This window comes from Theileria annulata, chromosome 3, assembly GCF_000003225.4.
Source record: "Theileria annulata chromosome 3, complete sequence, *** SEQUENCING IN PROGRESS ***".
Taxonomy (NCBI): Eukaryota; Apicomplexa; class Aconoidasida; order Piroplasmida; family Theileriidae; genus Theileria; species Theileria annulata.
This window is the reverse complement of record NC_011100.1, coordinates 1,005,831-1,025,516: the sequence shown is the minus strand read 5'-3', so window position 1 is coordinate 1,025,516 and position 19,686 is coordinate 1,005,831. Positions and strand designations below refer to the sequence as shown.

General features: G+C 28.1%; 9 protein-coding genes across 9 annotated transcripts; 6 read left to right on the top strand and 3 right to left on the bottom strand.

The window, feature by feature from the left end:
* Positions 1–2,554, top strand: TA04765 (DEAD-box family (RNA) helicase, putative; the record flags this gene model as incomplete). Its single annotated transcript, XM_950079.1, has 3 exons — positions 1–124; positions 202–2,302; positions 2,386–2,554. The coding sequence occupies 3 exons, from the start codon at positions 1–3 to the stop codon at positions 2,552–2,554; spliced, it is 2,394 nt and encodes a 797-aa protein (XP_955172.1).
* Positions 2,555–3,482: 928 nt separating this feature from the next.
* Positions 3,483–4,526, bottom strand: TA04760 (uncharacterized protein; the record flags this gene model as incomplete). Its single annotated transcript, XM_950078.1, has 6 exons — positions 3,483–3,643; positions 3,738–3,828; positions 3,921–4,104; positions 4,137–4,218; positions 4,334–4,444; positions 4,511–4,526. 6 exons carry the CDS (start codon positions 4,524–4,526, stop codon positions 3,483–3,485), a joined length of 645 nt encoding a protein of 214 aa, XP_955171.1.
* Positions 4,527–4,643: 117 nt separating this feature from the next.
* Positions 4,644–6,352, top strand: TA04755 (uncharacterized protein; the record flags this gene model as incomplete). The annotated part of the gene is made up of 2 exons (XM_950077.1): positions 4,644–5,584; positions 5,698–6,352. The coding sequence occupies 2 exons, from the start codon at positions 4,644–4,646 to the stop codon at positions 6,350–6,352; spliced, it is 1,596 nt and encodes a 531-aa protein (XP_955170.1).
* Positions 6,353–6,626: 274 nt separating this feature from the next.
* On the top strand, positions 6,627–8,738 carry TA04750 (uncharacterized protein; the record flags this gene model as incomplete). Its single annotated transcript, XM_950076.1, has 1 exon — positions 6,627–8,738. The coding sequence occupies one exon, from the start codon at positions 6,627–6,629 to the stop codon at positions 8,736–8,738; it is 2,112 nt and encodes a 703-aa protein (XP_955169.1).
* A 708-nt stretch (positions 8,739–9,446) lies between these two features.
* On the top strand, positions 9,447–9,828 carry TA04745 (uncharacterized protein; the record flags this gene model as incomplete). Its single annotated transcript, XM_950075.1, has 2 exons — positions 9,447–9,598; positions 9,639–9,828. The coding sequence occupies 2 exons, from the start codon at positions 9,447–9,449 to the stop codon at positions 9,826–9,828; spliced, it is 342 nt and encodes a 113-aa protein (XP_955168.1).
* A 174-nt stretch (positions 9,829–10,002) lies between these two features.
* On the bottom strand, positions 10,003–12,972 carry TA04740 (origin recognition complex protein 1, putative; the record flags this gene model as incomplete). Its single annotated transcript, XM_950074.1, has 8 exons — positions 10,003–10,452; positions 10,555–10,774; positions 10,869–10,959; positions 11,041–11,207; positions 11,370–11,818; positions 12,009–12,188; positions 12,350–12,537; positions 12,672–12,972. The coding sequence occupies 8 exons, from the start codon at positions 12,970–12,972 to the stop codon at positions 10,003–10,005; spliced, it is 2,046 nt and encodes a 681-aa protein (XP_955167.1).
* An 875-nt stretch (positions 12,973–13,847) lies between these two features.
* Positions 13,848–14,132, top strand: TA04735 (high-mobility-group (HMG) protein, putative; the record flags this gene model as incomplete). Its single annotated transcript, XM_950073.1, has 1 exon — positions 13,848–14,132. One exon carries the CDS (start codon positions 13,848–13,850, stop codon positions 14,130–14,132), a length of 285 nt encoding a protein of 94 aa, XP_955166.1.
* Positions 14,133–14,222: 90 nt separating this feature from the next.
* On the bottom strand, positions 14,223–15,538 carry TA04730 (uncharacterized protein; the record flags this gene model as incomplete). Its single annotated transcript, XM_950072.1, has 7 exons — positions 14,223–14,282; positions 14,312–14,431; positions 14,461–14,513; positions 14,748–14,847; positions 14,876–14,959; positions 14,989–15,212; positions 15,295–15,538. The coding sequence occupies 7 exons, from the start codon at positions 15,536–15,538 to the stop codon at positions 14,223–14,225; spliced, it is 885 nt and encodes a 294-aa protein (XP_955165.1).
* Positions 15,539–15,788: 250 nt separating this feature from the next.
* On the top strand, positions 15,789–19,493 carry TA04725 (uncharacterized protein; the record flags this gene model as incomplete). The annotated part of the gene is made up of 3 exons (XM_950071.1): positions 15,789–16,022; positions 16,104–16,322; positions 16,389–19,493. 3 exons carry the CDS (start codon positions 15,789–15,791, stop codon positions 19,491–19,493), a joined length of 3,558 nt encoding a protein of 1,185 aa, XP_955164.1.
* Between the last annotated feature and the right edge of the window lie 193 nt (positions 19,494–19,686).

Sequence of the window (19,686 nt, the reverse complement as noted above, 5' to 3'; positions counted from 1 at the left end):
ATGGAGAATGATATGAATTTAAAAGAAAATACGGTTAAACCGATTAAAAAAGTATATTTACCTCCAAATAGAAGGAATCCGCCACCTGAGTCCTTAAATATTAATAAAAATATATCAAACACATGTAATCAAAATTATTTAATTTAAATCAAAATTATTTAATTTAATTTAAATTATTAATTATTAATTAATAATTTTTAGTAACAAGACAATATAATGGAAATGATTTATTAAATTCAAATAATAAAAATTCAAATGTTGTTGAACGGAATATTCCACTCAATTCTGATGATATAAATTCTTTCTCATCTAATCTTGATCGTAATTTACGTTTATCTACTGACCGTTCCGGTGACCGTACCACCGAACGTACCACCGAACGTACCTCGGAACGGACTATTAGCAGTACTTCGGAACGTACTATAGGTGATCGTACTAGTGAAAGGACTATAAGTAGTACTAGTGGTCGTACTATAACTACTGAACGTTCAATCACCGGTGATCGTACAACTGAACGTACTATTACTGGAGATCGCACTAGTGAACGTACAATTAGTACTACAAGTGACCGTACATTTACTAGTGACCGTATGAGTGATCGTATGGGAGATAGAATAGAAAAAAAGTATAGTAGATATTATAGTGGTAAAGTCCCGACATTATGGGCAATAAGAGGAGATCGTCGATATTATGAGGAGAAGGAATCGGAAGTATTTGAGCCGAAGAATAGAATGAGTACGGGGATAAATTTCAATAGTTATGATAACATTCCAGTCCAGATGACAGGCCACGAGAGTGGGTCAATAAAGCCAATAGAGGAGTTTGATACATCAGTACATTCGAAATTGGTACCAAATATAAGGAAAGTAAATTATACAAAGCCGACGCCAATACAGAGGCATTCGATTCCAGTAATTTTGGCTGGTAGAGATTTGATGGCGTGTGCGCAGACTGGATCAGGTAAGACAGCGGCATTTTTATTACCAATTGTGACATCAATGTTGAGGACAGGACCACCAAAACAACCTTCATTAGGTCCACTATACAATTCCAGAGTAGCACTTCCAGTTTGTCTAGTGCTATCACCAACACGTGAACTTGCAGTTCAGACCTATACTGAGTCAAGAAAGTTTAATTTTGGTACTGGGATTAGGACAGTAGTATTATATGGCGGTTCGGAAGTTAGAAGACAATTAATAGAATTAGAGCGTGGCTGTGATATTTGTGTAGCCACACCAGGTCGTCTTACAGATCTTGTCGAACGGAGAAAAATTGTTTTTTCTTGTATTAAATATCTTGTGTTAGATGAAGCTGATCGTATGTTAGATATGGGTTTCTCACCACAAATTAAATCTATATTATCACATCCAACCATGACATCTAATGTAGATAATAGTGATAGGGTTAGGGGTGGTAGTGATAGTAGGGTTAGTAGTATTAGGGGTGAGGGTAGGAGTACTAAGGATAGTGTAAGGGATAGTATGGAAACCCCTTTGGGGGTTAAGGAAGACCCTTTCGGGGCTGGTGGTACTACTTCTCTTGGTGGAGCAGACACCGTAACGGGAGACACCGTAAAGGAGAAAAAAATATTACGTCAAACAGTAATGTTTAGTGCAACATTTCCAAAAGAAATACAACAATTAGCTCGAGAATTTTTGAATGATTATATATACTTGGCAGTGGGTAGAGTAGGATCAACAAATGAATTTATAAAGCAAAGATTATTATACGCAGATCAAGACCAGAAGATCAAATATTTGATTAAACTCTTGAAAGATAATACGAATCTGGGAGGATTGGTATTAATATTCGTAGAGACGAAGAAGAGAGCAGATTTAATTGAAGGATATTTACTGAGTGAGAATTTCAAGGCAGTGAATATACATGGAGACAGAAGTCAAGAGGATAGAGAAAAGGCCTTAAGTTTATTTAAGGCAGGTGTAAGACCAATTATGGTAGCAACAGATGTAGCAGCTAGAGGTCTAGATATCAGTAATATAACTCATGTAATTAATTGTGATTTACCAACGAATATTGATGACTATGTACATCGGATTGGTAGGACAGGTCGAGCTGGTAATATTGGTATAGCCACTTCATTAGTCAATGAATCCAATCGACCTATACTCAAGGATTTATTATTATTATTACAAGAAAGTAATCAAGAGATACCCATTTGGTTCAAAAAATTAGTCAACACTATTAGTAAACGGAATACTGGCAAGAAATTCATCATGACACGTGATGTCGATTTAAAAAAATCAAATACTAATACATTTCAAGAATTTGAAGATGATTGGTGGTAATCCGTAACGGTGTCAGGTTCACGGCAGTATCCTTAGTAACAGCTCCCTTTGGAAGAGGAATAGTATCCATTGGAGCAAGCAACCTAACTGAGGGAAAGGGAGCTAATTCTACAGCTATGGAGTGTACTACTGGAAAGGGAGCTAATTACACTTTTGGTGCTCCTGGAAAGAGGCCTAATTCTATGGTTACAGAGTGTATTGTAGATTCTTTGTGGATTAATTTGTATTGTATTAATAATTTAATGTAATATATTATATATACATTTTTATAGTGTAAAAATCTATGGTATAGAATTTATTATTGGTATAGAATTTTATAGTGTAAAATTTCTAAAAATTTATTTTATTATTAATGGAAGAATTAGAAGAAGAAAGAATTGGTTTACATAAAAGTATAAATATATATTGTAAAAGATTAATAACTACATATTATTCAATATTAGAATCATGTCAAGTAAATCAAATATAATCAAATATAATTAAATTATTTTTTAATTAAATAATTTTATTTATTATTTAGATTGATACAAGTCAAGATTCTATACTTCGTACACAAATTGATAATTTTCAAATAAAATTACATAATGATTCATTTGTAAGTTTTTTTATCTTCATTATTTTTTTATCTATTTCATATTTTTTTTCTTCATTATTTTATTAGTTACATTCTTGTAAAAGTTTATGTTTAATAATAAATGATTTAATAATAAATATATTAATACATAATACAATAATTGATCAAGATTTACAAATAAAACTTGAAGAACTTTATCAAAATCAATTACAAATTAATCAAAATCTTAATTTAATATCTTAATCATAATTTAATATAATTTAACTATTTGTGAGTAATTTTAAGAGTATTTTAAGGTTATTAAGTACTTGGGAGTATTTAACGGTAATTAAGGCATCTCGGGCTATTTTGGGGTATATAAGGGTATTTTAAGCCTTTAGAGGTATTCTTAGGGTATTTGGCCTATTTTAAACCTATTAGCGCTATATATGGGCTATTAAGGGTATTTATGTCTATTAACCCTTTCTTAACCCCTTTCTACATAAGTATATTGAATTATGAAATTAATTGATTAAATTCATCTTGTAATATTCGTTGTGCAATTTTGTCTTGTGATTTCATATAAAAAAGATTAACTGGACCTAAAAATTTTTACTAATTCATTAATTACCATCAGTTGTATATTCTTTATTCCGAGTAGAAAGATTATATTTTTCTGCTAATTGTTCAATTTCTGGATTGACATTTCTTGGTTTCGGATTCCAATCATATCCATTCATTATTGTCCAATTTGATATTCCATTTATTCTATCATAAAATTTTTCTACAAAAAATTAAATTAATTAAATGGAGAAAATTTGTGGAAAATTATGAAAAAGTAATGAATTATATGAGAATAACTAATGAATGGAGATTACCGAAATAATTAATATATTGATGTAATTTAGTACGTATTAATGTACTAAATGGTGGACACATAAAAATTGATCCTTGTAATATATAATATACCTAAAAAAATTTTTTTCCTCTCCAAATCAATAAAAATTAAATAAAAATTAAATTAAATACAATAAAATTTGTATAAGTTGTGTTTATATTACTTTGATTGGTGTATTTTCAATACCATTATGTCCCAAATTTCTAGAATAAAGAGTAATATGGAATATACTTGACATGATATAAAATTGTGATTTATTAAAAGAATTCGTATTAAATTTTAATGAATCTTCATATAATTCATTCAAATTATTATATGTTACTTTATATATTAATCCAACTTGATAACTAAAATTATTTAATTTAATTTATTTATTTACTCATCAACTGATAAACCAGATCTTAATAATTCATTTAATGCTTTATTACGATTTTTCAGATAAAATGGACTTAAATAAAAATCTAATCAAAATTTTAAATCAAATTTAATAATTTTAATCAAATTTAATAAATTAAATCAAAATTTTGATAATTTTAATAATTTTAATAAATAATTTTTAAATATTTGTAAACTTACATTCTAGAGCAGAATTATCATTATCTAATATAATTTGTGATAAATATTGTGGATCAATAAATTCAATTTTACATTCATCTTCAAATTCATATATAAATTCATTTATTTCATCTAATCATAATTTATTACCAAATAATTAATTTCTAAATTATATAATTGTGTTAAAATTTTTTTTACCTTTTTTATTATTCATTTTTTATTATTTAATTAAATAATAAATGAAAAATGTGTTAATGTGGGAATTAATTTAGTTTAATATATATTAATTGTATTATTATATTAAATTAATTAATATAATTTTGTATATTAAATGTATTATTGTGAATTAATACCTAGAAAAAATATTGGTATAATAAATTTAAAATTAATTATATATATAAAAGATTATATAATAAAATATAATAAAATAAATAAATTAATAAATTTTACAAATATAATTACAAAAGATTCTTTTAATATTATACCAAAATATATTTATACAAATATTAATAATTCTTATAAATTTATTATTTCATTAAATTTACCACAACATATACAATATCATCAACAACATCAAATTTATAAAATTCATGAAAATAATTTAAATATTGTAAATATTGAGAAAATAAATGAAAATAGTTTAAATAATATAAATAATGTAAATAATTTGGATAATGTGGATATTGATGATATATTAATAAAATTAATATATATAAATAAAGAAGGTTATAAAATAATAAAGAATTTTAATAATTTGGAAGAATTTGTTTATATAATAAATTGTAAAGATTTAATAATTTTAGAAGATAATTTACAAGAAATTAATATTCGTACAATTAATAATTTTCATTTATTTAATTTTAAAATTTCTATTAAATTTCATCATCAATTAACTTTTATATCATTACTTACCAATTCTTTAAATTCGGTTAGTGGTAACTCATTCAGTGGTAATACAGTCAATAGTAATACAGTAGATTCAGTTACTGGTAATACAGTTAATAGTAACTCAGACAATAGTAATACAGTAAATAAGGTTAATAGTATAATAAAATGTAAGAATTGTGAAAATATAATAAAAGAATTAATTGATATAAATTTAATTATATTACCTTCAGATTTATATTTAAATTCATTAAATTCAATTTATTGTGAAGAATGTCAATTTGATCACAACAAATTAGATCACAACAGATCAGGCCACAGCAAGTCAGATCTCAACAGATCAGATCTTATCAAGTCAGATATCAACTACAAATCACATAGAAACATGTAATTAAATTAAATTAAATTAATCAATTAGTTAATTATTAATTTATTTATTTGGAGAGAAAAATTTTTTCTCTCAATTTTCTAAATTTTCTTTAAATTAATATTTTTTTTAGAGGATTTATTTCCGATGATAATTTAATAATTTCTAACGAATCTATTGATAAATCATTGAATAATTCAGTTGACAGTCCTCTTGATAGTCCATTAGATAGTCCACTTGATATTCCACCTGATAGAAAAATAATTTGTGAAAATTGTAATATAATAATTGGTAAAATAAAAAAGAATAAATTAATATATAAAAAGAATAAAATATCATTAATAATTGATAATTTTGATATATTTTATAAATTTAATGATTTTATTGAAATTATAGAAAAAATACAATTTGATCCTAAATTAAAATTGAAATTATATTATAATACTGAAGTAATTAATATTATTAAAGTCTCTAAACAACCTGATACATTTATACTTAATAATAATAATCCAATTATTACTACACGTTTATTATATAAATTTACTAATATCCAAAATACCCTTAATAATACAGAAAATACTGTAAATAGTACGGAGAATACTGTGAATAGTGTGAATAATACAGAAAATACCCTTACTAGTACTGTAAATACTGCTGATAGTGTGAATGTGAATGGAAGATATGTATTGAATGAGAAAGAATATGAACATATAAAATTAATATTATTAATATTTTCACATGATTTAAATTCTAATGATTGGATTTCATCATTATTACCACAACTTTAATATCTAAAGGTATCTCTTAACTTAGTTATATTAGGGTCTTAGTTACCTAAGTAGTTAGTACTCCCAATGGCTTTAATAGGCCTAGATGAGCTTAAATAGGTATAAGTAGTTAATAGGCTTAAATTAGGTTTAGAGGCTTAATTAGCTTTAATTAGCCTTAAATACCCCTTAACTACCTAAGGAGCCTCTAGAGTACTTAATACCCTTAAATAACCCTAATATAACCTTAGATACCCTTAACTTACCCTTAACTTACCCTTAATTATTGATTTAGATGACATTGACTATATTGAGAGTCAATTTGACTCCTGAGATTACTCCTAATCTTGAAACAAAAATCATCTTTAAACCCAAATCTTCAAATCAATCATCCAAACACTCTATAACTCATTCTACCAAACACACTACAACCCAATCTACCACTAATACATCTAAATCTCCATATCCTACTGATATTAATGGATCAGATTGTGATGTATTGGTTGGAGATGAAAATGAAATATTTGAAATTATAAAGACGATATTAATGGAGCCGGGAGGTTTGATAGCGATACCAACAGAGACAGTTTATGGATTAGCGGGTAATATACATTTGGAGAACTCATTGTTACGGATATTTAGTATTAAAGACAGACCATTCAATGATCCTTTAATAGTTCATGTACACTCATTTTTATATGCACTGAGACATTTATATGATGTCAACGATGTTGAGGCGTTTTTAATATTATTTTTAGCAGAGAAATTTGCACCAGGACCGTTGACAATTGTAGCACGTAAAGCTCAATCTATTTCACCACTGCTTACAAATCAAACTGATTTCATAGCAGTCAGATGCCCAAACAATAAAGTTACACTCAAATTATTAGAGTTTATACAAGTACCATTAGCAGCACCCAGTGCTAATAAGTTTGGACACATCTCACCAACCTGTCCTGAACATGTCAAAAATGAATTTCCAAATGAAGATTTATACATTTTAGATGATGGTAATTGTACAATAGGTATAGAATCCACTATTATTAAATTAACTTCCAATAAGTCTACAGTAGATAGGGATAGAGATAGGGTTTATGGAGATGGAGATAGGGATAGGAATAGGGTTAGGGATTGGGATAATGATAGTGATACGGATTCAGATGGAGTTAGGGATTCCAGTACTTTAGATAGGGATTATGGATCTAATAAATCTTCAAGAAGTTCTATAGATAAATATGATATGTTACAAAAATTAATTAAATCCAATAACACATCAGATTATCATACTGACCTTAGTACGGGTTACCGTAATGACCTTAGTACGGGTTACCGTAATATCCTTTACAGTACAGGTGGTAATGGTAATATATTTGATTTGGAGAATTTTAAAAATTGTAGAGCTGAAATTGAATTACTACGTAAAGGTTCAATTACATTACAAGAAATTACTAATACACTATCACAATTTCCAAATATTCAAATCAAAGATTATACCAACTCTAGTACACTAAGTTCTAGTAACATTAGTCCTAAAACACCCAGTACTAGTAATATTAGTCCTAATACACTTAGTCCCAATTCACTTAGTCCCATGTCACTCAGTTCCAATACCCTCAATCCCCCTACTCTAAATCCTACTATCAATAATATTAATATATTAAGTGATGTGGGTAGTACATTGTATAATAAATTGGATATACAAATGCCTGGAATGTTTAAATCACATTATGCACCATTGGTACCGACATATATAATAAAGAAGATAGAAATCCAAGTAAAAAAATTGGAGTTACACAAGGGAACAAGTAAAAATAGTACTTTGACAGGTGATTTAACATATAATTTGAACTTTGATTATGAAGAAGTTAATTGTTCCAATATTATTATTATTGATATTGGGAACCAGTTTCGCAAATATTCTCATTTATTCAATTTATATCTACCACTCGGTTCTAACCCAATTGAAGTTGCTAATAAACTTTATACTACATTAAGAAAAGCTGAATCTAAAGCTATTCAATCTACTGGTACTGGAGGTGTTGGTATGGGAACTAAGGGTCCTAATGGTACCAAAGGTCCTACTACAGGTACCATAAGAGCAGGCACCGTAACTGAGGGAAAGGGAGCTAATTCTACAGCTATGGAGTGTACTATGGGAAAGGGAGCTAATGGTACTAAGGATAGTACTAAAAGTCCTATTACTAGTCCTAAAGGCTCTATTACTATTACTAAGGATATGAATAATATAAATTGTATTCGTATTAGAAATAAAATAATAGCAATAAATTTTGGAGTAGATAATGAAAAGTTATTTTCAGCAGTATATGACCGAATATTAAAAGCATCAGCTGGTAAAATTATACATTTACATCAAGTTGAAAATACCATTAAATTTCTCTTGTATTAATATATTATATATATTCACAATTATTAATTTTATATTAGTATATGAGTATTAAGAGATTTATGTTAAGAGATTTGTTGTGTGATCATAGAATCGGAAATATGATTTATAGCGGCACTAAAATTTTCACAAATTGAATTAGGAACCTAAAATTCCAATAAATATAATTATCCAATAAATATTAATTAATAATCAATTAATAATTATTTAATAAATTTGTTACATGTGTACTAATTTTCTTTTTACCAATTTTAGCTCTAATTAAACAAACTGGATCTTCTTCTATAATTGTTTCTATATCTTTTTTATGTTTCCATGTTCTTGTATTTGGTATATCTAATAATAATTTAATAATAATAATTTAATTTGAATAATTTGAATAATTTAATTTGAATAATTTGAATAATTTAATTTGAATAATTTGAATAATTTAATTTGAATAATTTGAATAATTTAATTTGAATAATTTGAATATGAAAATTACATCGTTTATATGTAATCCAAAGTGATTTACTTTTATTAGTAGAATCTTCTTGAATCATTTTAGTTAATTCCATAAGAAATTCTTCACAATCCAATAAAACCATTTTTCAACAAAAAATATATAATATTACATATTTAAATTAAATTTATTAATAAAATAAAATAAAATTTATTATTATTAGAATATTATTTATTTTGGATGGGGAATGAACAAATATATTTTTTATAATGTTTAATAATGAATTAGATTCTATAATAATTAATAAACTTCAAAATTCATTAAACATTCCAAATACAAATACTAATAATATTAATACTATTGCTACTGTAACTAATTCTAATGAGTCAAATACTAATTCTACTAATAAAGAAAATAAAAAGTAAATTTATTATATATTAATAATATAATTAATAATTTAGGTATGGTATAGGTTATAAAAAGAAATTAAAAATTTCATCTGATAAATTAAAATTATTAAATCATATACATCAATCCAATTTCAAAACTAAAAAGAAAATTAATAAAATTAATAAAATTAATAAAAATAATGAAAAGAATGAGAAAAAAGATAATATAACAAGATTAGATTTAATTTTTAATAATCAATAATACTCTCCTAATACTACCAACTCACTACCTAATACTGTAAATTATGCCTACTCACTCACTACCATACACTATAACTCACTCACTACCATACACTATAATTCACTACTAATGTACTAATACTACTGTACATTATACCTACTCACTACTGTACTTAGACTACTGTAATTCAGAATATTAATGATTAATAGTTTCAAGTTTAGATTGCCAATAAGGATCTTTAGCTAATGCAGTAATAAGATGTCCAATATCGATTTGAAAGGTGATACCGACATCACCTAAATCTTCATTAATTTCTTCAAAGACTTTTTTGACTTTTTTTTTATCAGTTAATGAGAAGCTTGAGAAGACTGTGGGTTCAAGTGAGATGACACCATTGTTCAGACTAGAAATTAACAAATGTTTGAATGAGTCTTTACAAACATTTTCAAGTTCCGGTTTCAACACTGTCATCATACCTCTGAAAGTATTATAGACTTGAACTGCTGGTGCTATTGATAATTGTACTTGTTTCAATACTAAAATTATTGCAACCAATAAACATTTCATACCAACTGATACATATTGTAATGCATCTGAAATTGATGAATTCAATACCATATTACTTATCCTACTCATTTCACTCACCTAATTCAATATCTTAACTATAGTATATACAAAAGGGTATAGTTAAGGAATTAGGTATCCCAGGGTATAGCTAGAGTACTGTATAACTAGTAGTAATATAACTAATTGGAAGCCCTTTTGGGGGCTAGGGGAGTCTGGTTGTTGGACTACTGGTAGGGTATTGGTAGCCGTGAACCTGACCCCGTAACGGAACACCGTAATGGAATATACCGTAATTTTTTCCCCATTAGATTCTTTAATAGCAAGTTTACAAATTTGTAAAGCTTTTCTCATATCACCACTATAATTAGTAACTCTTCTAGCACATAATTGTAATGCTACTCTATACATTATTATATATCTCTATATATATCTGTAGAACTCTTTATATATATCTGTAGAACTCTATGTCTGTAGATGGGTAAATATGTAGTTACGGATCAATTGGTGAATGTTTTCCTAATTTACTTTCAATAACTTGTATTATTTGTTGATATCTATATGGTTTAAATACTAAACTTCCAAATCCTATTCAAAATTTTATATTAATATATTTAGAGATATTTAGAGTTATTTATGGATGTATATGGATGTATAGGGAGTTATTACCTAATCTTGATTGTATAGAAGATTTCATTTTATAATTTAAATCCATTGTATTGGAAATGATAATAAGAATGAATTTGGAATTTTTTTTACAAGGTAAATCAAATAAATTAAATAATACTTTCTGTGTCTTTGTTACTATATAATCTGCTTCATCAACTATCAATATACTATATTATACATTAATTTATATATATAAATTAAATACTGAAGATAACTATAGAATTAGTACTATAGGGGAATAACTAATTAGAGGCCCCTGGAGGGGCTATATAGTTAAGTCCCTTTGGGGCTACTACTGTCCGGTGAACCTGACACCGTAACTGGGATACCATGGAGTAGTATTATTATTGAAATATTTATCAAGTTCATCATAAGAATGACTAATAGGTGCAGGTTTAGCAAATAATTTATTATAGAAAACTCTATAAAGTTCATTAGGTTTTGAAAGATGAACAGCATTGATTTCAATGAGATCAAACCAGGGAATTTGTCCCTTTAATTTCTTTGAAATAAGTTCTTTAGAAACCATCTTCACAGTCTCAGTCTTCCCAGTACCAGGAACACCACTTATATATAATATTTGACCAGTTCCACCCTGCTTAATATTAGTCTCCATAAATGTCCGTATCTTCTCAGCCTCCTCCTCACGACCTAATATCTTCTCATTACTATTCAATTGTAAGGTCAATTCTGGACTTAATGGCTCTACAATACTTTCTTCCTTATATACCATTTTTGGATAATATATACTATGATATTTACTACTCTCTACCATTATCTATATTCAATTATTTATTATTATTATTGAGTAACGGTGTTAGGTAGTTAGGGTAGTTAAGTAGGTATTCTAGAGGTTCCTTAGGTACTTAAGGCTATTAAGGCCTATTAGGTACTTAAGTACTCTGGTAGTCTATAGTAGCTAATTCTAGATAAGGTTAGTTGTGGATAGATGTGTATATGAAAATTACATGTTCCCAATCAGTATTAATATTGAATGGTAGTATAGAATGATTTTCATGATAACAAATGTAATTACAAAAAACATTAATTTCTTCATCACCACCAGAATTAATTTCATTCAAATATTCCTCTTTACTTGCATGTACATTCACTTTCTCATCAAATGTTTCAATCTCAACATCTTCAAACTAATATATAATTTAATATTCTAATGCTATTTAGCAGTCTAAGTAGGTAGTTAAGGAGTCTAATGAGTAGTTAAGTAGTTAAGGAGCCCAGTAGTCTACAGTAGTTAAGGCTATTTAGACTAAGGCTATTCTAAGGGTATTGAGGAATGAAAAAGAATTACTTTATTATATGCAACAACTTCATTAACATGTGTAAAACCTTTCCATTTATTAAAATTATTATCAAATAAGATTTTAGGACTAATTTGTGAGTTATCAGTGTTTGGAATTTCTTCACCCGAATCGAAATAAAATGATACTTCAGCCATTAATTTACCATTAGTGTCAACATATATTGCTGATATCTTAGCTACATTATTATTAAGTGGTTAATTAGAATCCTAGTAGATAACTATAGAACTAAGTATCCCGGATGGGAATAACTAATTAGAAGCCCCTTCGGGGGGAGTGCTGGTTGGTGAACCAGTCACCGTAATGGAATACCTAAATTAGATTCTCTGACATTTTTAGATTTATTAGAAGTCCTAAGAACATCAACAGAATCATAAATAGAAATGATTTCATCATGAATTAAAGCAGATCGATAAAACTTCTTGCCATTAACATTGGCAATGACATCACCGTAAGGATCCCTTACATAAGTGTAAGCCTCATCTTCATCCTTAGTCTTGGTCCTTTTTATTCCCTTTATTCCCTTTATTTGTTCAGTTAGTGGTGAACTAATAGTATCATCGTCATAAGTGCGCTTTGTTCTTCCACTACTACTTCTCAATACCTTCATCATATAAAAATTCAAAATTGTTAAAAATTCAATTTAAAATAAAATAAACCAAAATTTAAAAACTAGTAATTGTGAGAATTGAAAAAAAACCCAAGTCAAGTAATAAGCTTGAATCGTGTGAAAATATAAAAATAACATCAATAATTAAATGTAAAAATAAAACTAATAAATAATAGAAAATATTGTGAGAATGTGTCAAGATAAAGTATAGAGACTGGCCAACACATTTTGAGACAAGATTCTAGCGGGAAATATGTGTATGACTAGGGAATAAATTGAACTATAAAAAATCGAATTATAAAAGATGAAATAAGGATTTATAGACTAAGAATGGAAGGCTGGGAAAAATGAGGATATAAGAAGAGAAAGTATAAAATTCTCAAGAGCGTTAGACACATAAAGGGAAATGTGGTGGATCATCAAATGAATTTTGAAGATGTTTTAGGTGACAGAATTTGGAATTTGATTACGGTGAGATTAAGCGTAAGAGTGACTGATTTGTTCAGGAAAAGTCAATGTTGGTATCTGCGGCACAGATGAGAAGGGTCAGACTTATAGAATAGAAAATTTTACGATTCGAGGCTCATTTATGAAATAGACAATGAAATGATGAATATGACAAATGTATTTAAATTGTGTGTAGTTGGAGTAGATTTGTGAAGTCTCGAAATATTCCCCATTGAGAGGATACCATACTATCCCAATTATCCAGGAGCCCTATACTTGAGAATTTCGTATATATTTTTGAATATATTAATTATCTTTCGTAGAGGCTTAGCTGCTCAGTCTAAATTATAATATCTTATAAATTTAGATTTAGAAATCTGTTCCGTCACAGGAGTTTTAGAACCTTCACCACTACACCGCTAACGTTTAAAATGGCATCGAAGGTCGCGAAATCAGCTGGTAAGAAGTCCAAGCGCGCCAAGAAGGATCCTAACGCGCCTAAACGCGCTCTCTCGTCCTATATGTTTTTTGCCAAGGAAAAACGCGCCGAACTTGTTCGCGATAACCCTGACCTTGCCAGAGATGTTGCCGCTGTAGGGAAACTTGTTGGAGCCGCCTGGAACTCCCTAGACGAAAGTGAAAAGGCACCTTACGAGAAACTCGCCGAGGCCGACAGGGCCAGATATGAAAAGGAAAAGGCTGCTTATAATAAATAATCTCATTCCCATTCCTATCTTATATATTTTTTTTATTCAATCTATTATTCAATTAATAACTATTAATATTTATTAGATTATTGTATAATATTAAGATTTAACAAGTGTAATTACAAGTTTACAATTATTTCTACGATCTTTTCCAGTAGCCTATGGAAATTATTTTAGAAATTAGTTACTAGAAAATCTGTCATTTGGACAGTACAAGTAGCATTAACTGATCTCTTAATTCGTTCACATAGAGAAATTCCACGTACTGAATCCTTAACTGAACAAATTATTACCAACTCCTCCAATTCCTATTATCAAAATTATACCCAAAAAGTACCTTAAACATATTAATGTATTCCTCCAAATCATATTTTTCACCACTAATTTCCACTACTTTCCTCATTTAAATAATGAATTTATTAATAAATTTGTAAACTCAATTGAATTATATCCTTTTATATTAGTTCTCTCCTAAAATACACATTAGAAATTGCGGATATATATTAGATACAACAAAGTTTTGTAATTTTTCTATAGTTGTATATCTGATTTTCCTATCCTTTGATGTTTTATTTATTGATAATCTTAATTTGTCTAATCAATCTTATTAGTGTTAAAAAAAACCTTGTTGATTATTTTTAATTAAAGATTCTTCATTTTTTATATCAATTTCAGAATTTTCATCATTTTGTATTAAATAATTCAATAACTTGACATAAAACACCTAAAGGGATTATTATTAAATTACTAACTTGATCATTATAGATTTGGTTAATGTGTAATTTTTTCGACTCTTCTGGACCAATTTTAGAGCTCAAAAATTCATTACCAATTAACTAAACAGAATTATAAGTTGGAAAAATACTTTTAAAGGTAAATTAAGAACATGTGATTTATTAATAAATTTCTCTGGATTTTTATGGAAGAATTTAATATGCGATGATATATTATTATCAATAACGTTAAATGAACGATTTACGTTATAATTTGAAATATCATTCAAATAATCAAGCCTCTCTAATAAATAAACTCTTCTCCTCAATAAATAATCAAAATCACTAAAAACTTCACCTTTAAATTTTATTAAACCTATAAATACAATTAATTATATACTATTAATAGTTATAATATTCTTAATAATATTATTAGTATAATGGAAGTTAGAAATTACTTGATTTGGAAAGTTTGTTGAAAAAAATCTTTAAAAGTAATAATAAATTATTTTTAATTTGATTTAATTCTTGAATTTGTTCAGATTGTAAATTTTCAAGTAATAAATTAGATAGAAATGGATGAGGCCACCTTTGAACACAGGAATTAACCTTTTGTAAATAAACCCTAATTTTTAACAAATTATTATACTCAAATAATTGCCTTTTAATTATTCCATTTTTCTTATTTACTTTAATTTTCATTTTATACTTTAATATTCATTCTTGATGTGGCAATTATAGAGGGTAATTATTTCAAATTCATTTACACATTTTATTTCTTTTAAATTTTTATATTTTAAAAACATTTATTAATAATTTTCAAATATTTATTAATATATATAATTGATTTGTAAAAATATATTAATAATTTGTTAATAATTACTAATATTTATGAAAATTTTGTAAAAAAATTTGTAAGATGATAATTTGTTAATTTGTATATTATTTAAAGATGGCAAAAGAAAGATTAAATGCTGTAGATGTAGCTGTAACAGTATCAAATTTGAAGAAGCTAATAACAAACCTAACTTTAGTAAATATTTATGACATTACTAATAGAGTTTTCATACTCAAATTCTCTAAAAATGAGAATAAAATTTATATTCTTATTGAAATCGGATGTAGAATACATTCCACTCAATTCTTAAGATCTGTAGATCATTTACCCTCAAATTTTAATGCTAAAGTATCTTATAATACTATATATTTATCTATACACATAAATTTAATATACATTTACTAGCTATATATATTAATAATTGATTAGTTGAGGAAACATTTAAGAAATCGTAGATTGAGAGATATATCACAGATGTCACAGGATAGAGTAATAGATTTTACATTCAGTTCAGAAGAATATGCACATCATCTAATAGTTCAGCTGTTTCTACCAGGAAATATTTACCTCACTGACAGTGAATATAAAGTACTCACAGTACTCAGACCACAAAATACAGGTGATAAATTCTTCAAAGTCGGGACCAACGTATGTTCAATACCATACCAAAGTTATTTACCCATAATTGATTACAATTTAATTATTAATATGTAGTATGTGTATGATATGGATTATAATTCATGGTTTGAAGTTGTGAAGAAGCCATTGGTTGAGGAGTTGATTGTTGGTAGGAAGTTGACAGAGATTATAAAGAGTATCTTCCCATCAATTCATAACGCGTTTATTTTATCAGTACTCCAGTTTAAGCTGAAGAATACGAGAGGAGAAAGTGTCGATTCTAAGGAATTGGACCGAGTGTACAACTTGGATGATTTGGATACAGTATATCAATATGTAGAGTGTGTCCGAATGTATTTATCAGAGTTGTTGAGTGGGAACAAGATTCCAGGATACCTATACAAGAATCCTAGAGGAGAGATGGAGGACTTTGGACTATTTGAGCAGGAGAATTCAGAGTATTTCGAGGACTTTAACGATGCAGTGGACACTTTCTTTACAAAACATGAGCTGGCAAAGCAGGAGAAAAAGAGTGTAGACAAAAGGCCAACAAAGATTAATAAAATTAAAATTGACCAAAATAAGCGTGAATTGAACCTTATGGAAGATATTCAGAAAATAGATTCTAAGATTAAGCTTTTAGAAGAACATGTCGATGTGGCTGAAAACTGTCTGAATCTGACCAAAGCACTAATTGCCTCTGGTGCTTCCTGGAATGATATTTATGAACAACTTCAAATACAACGTAAACAAAATCATCCACTTGTACATTATATTAAAGAAATTCATATTCCAACACAAACACTCATATTCTATTCCAATCAAAATCAAGATCAACATAATGAACAGAATAAACAGAATCAATTTCAACAAAATATTCAACAGAAGAATGAAAATAAACAGAATAAAAAGAATACAAGAGATGAAGTAGTAGTAGAATTAGATTATCGTTTAAATAGTCATCAGAATTTGAAAAAATTATATAATGAAAGAAAGAGATTGGAAAATAAGTTGGAAAGGACTAGGATAGGTAAAGAATATGCATTAAAGAAGGTTACAAAATCATTAAAGAAGGAAGAGAATAAAAAAACGGATAAAAAAGGACGAGATGTTAAAATTAGTAGTGTTAGAAGGAGGTTCTGGTTTGAAAAGTTTTACTGGTTTATTACTAGTCAAGGATATTTAGTACTTGCAGGTCGAGACGCTTTACAAAATGAACTCTTGGTTAAAAAATATTTAACCAATGGTGACTTATATTTTCATGCTGATATTCATGGAGCATCATCAGTTATACTTAAAACAAATTCCACATCCAACAATAATACATTTAATCTATCCAATAGTACTAATACAGCTACTACTAGTACTACTGGTACAACTACTACTAGTTTGGATAATGAAAATTCTAATGTTGAAGATGTGAGTAAGAGATTGAAAGAATCAATTGATGAGGCTGGTAATTTTGCAGTATGTTTGAGTACGGCATGGAATGAAAAGTTTTCAGTACAGAGTTGGTGGGTATATTGGCATCAGGTTTCGAAAACACCACCTACTGGTGAGTATGTACCTCAAGGATCCTTTGTAATTCGTGGTAAAAAGAATTATCTACCACCTCAAAAGTTAGAAATGGGTATTACATATCTTTTCCAAGTACAACCATTTCATTCTCTTGATGAACCAATACAAGATAATGAAAATGTGGAAGGTGATGTTGTAGAAGGTGATGAACCTGGAGATCATGAGTCGGAAGATGAAGAAGATGATCAAGAACCTTTAGAAGGTGAGGATACAGTAGTTAGTGATGATGAAGATGATGAGGAAGGTGACACTGAAGAGGAAGATGGTGAAGGTGAAGAGGAAGATACTGTAGAAGATGAGGATGAAGTTACAGTAAATGATGATGAAGAAGACACTGAGGATCCTGACAATACTTTAGAAGGCGAAGATGAAGAAGATACTGAGGATCCTGATAATACATTAGAAGATGAGGATGCTGATGATACTTTAGAAACTGATGATCCTGAGGAATTGGATGTTCAAGAAGATTCTGAAACAGAAGATACCGTGGAAAAGAGTGTGAGAATAGGTCATGTTGAGATGTTGGAAGAATATGAAGCTAATATTAATAAGAGAACAAGAGGAAGATTACCAACAGCACATCCACTTAAATTTAAGCTTCTAAAGTTGAAAAATCAATTACAAAAGTTAAATCTAACTAAACATTCAAGTAAATCCAGTAAATCAAGCTCGAATCAACTTTCAACGAAATCATCCACAGATCATTCCACTGAACTTCCAACAAAATCTTCTACAGATCAGACAGATCAACAAGATGAATTGATTGATTCAGTTGATCCAAATACTAAGTCAACGCTTAGAAAATCAGTGAGAATATTGGAGCCTGAAAAATTAGAACATACTGAAGAAGCGGTACGCAAAATTAGAAGTAGAAAACTCACATGTCTTAATCCAAATTTATCCAAATTAAATGATTTCATACCATTCGAAACTCAAGATTCAGATGATAAAATTAACACAGATACTGTAAAATGTGATGTCAAATTGAAAAATACCAACACCGAATTGAAAAATCCCAAAACTGAACCTAAAAATATGAATACTGAAGTGAAAAATGTTAAGGAAGATAAGAAAAGAGGATCGAATAGAATGATGAGATTTATAAACCAGAAAGTGAATAAAATAAAGAAAAAATACGGGCAAGATGATGAGGAGACACAGGAGTTGAGGAGATTATTAACAGGTTCAAAAAAGATCCAACAAAAGAGTCAAAAGACACAAATCACAACCACATCAATAACAATTAACCAAACTGGTAAATTCAGCCATGGAAATAGCGTAGTAAGTAGCCAGGGAGGAAAGTTTAAAGAAATTGAAACAATAAGTGACAAGGAACTGGAATATTACATGAAACAACTCTCATGCCTAACGAAAGATTTGAAAGAGGATGACGACGTAATCAACGTAATACCAATGTGCGCACCCTATTCTGCAATTAAACATTATAAAAACGCACTCAAACTCGTACCAGGAAACTCGAAAAAAGGCACCATCGCAACGCAGTCACTACAACACTTCATTAAAAATGACCCTGAACGAGCAAATTATCTCAAACTCATCACGACAGATCAACTCACACTGACTTTGATCGGGAATTGTAAATTCACAAGTTCAAAAATGTAATACACATTTCTTTTAAATTTATACTTAGAATAATATAATATTTTATAGTATTTAATTTATATATTATTGAATGAAATGATAATTTGAAAAGAAAATAAAAATTTTGGAGTGAAAATGTATATAAATGAAAGTTGGTGGTGTGGAGTGGAATCTGTAAAGAAAAGGTTTAAAATGAAAAAAAAAGATTTTAAAA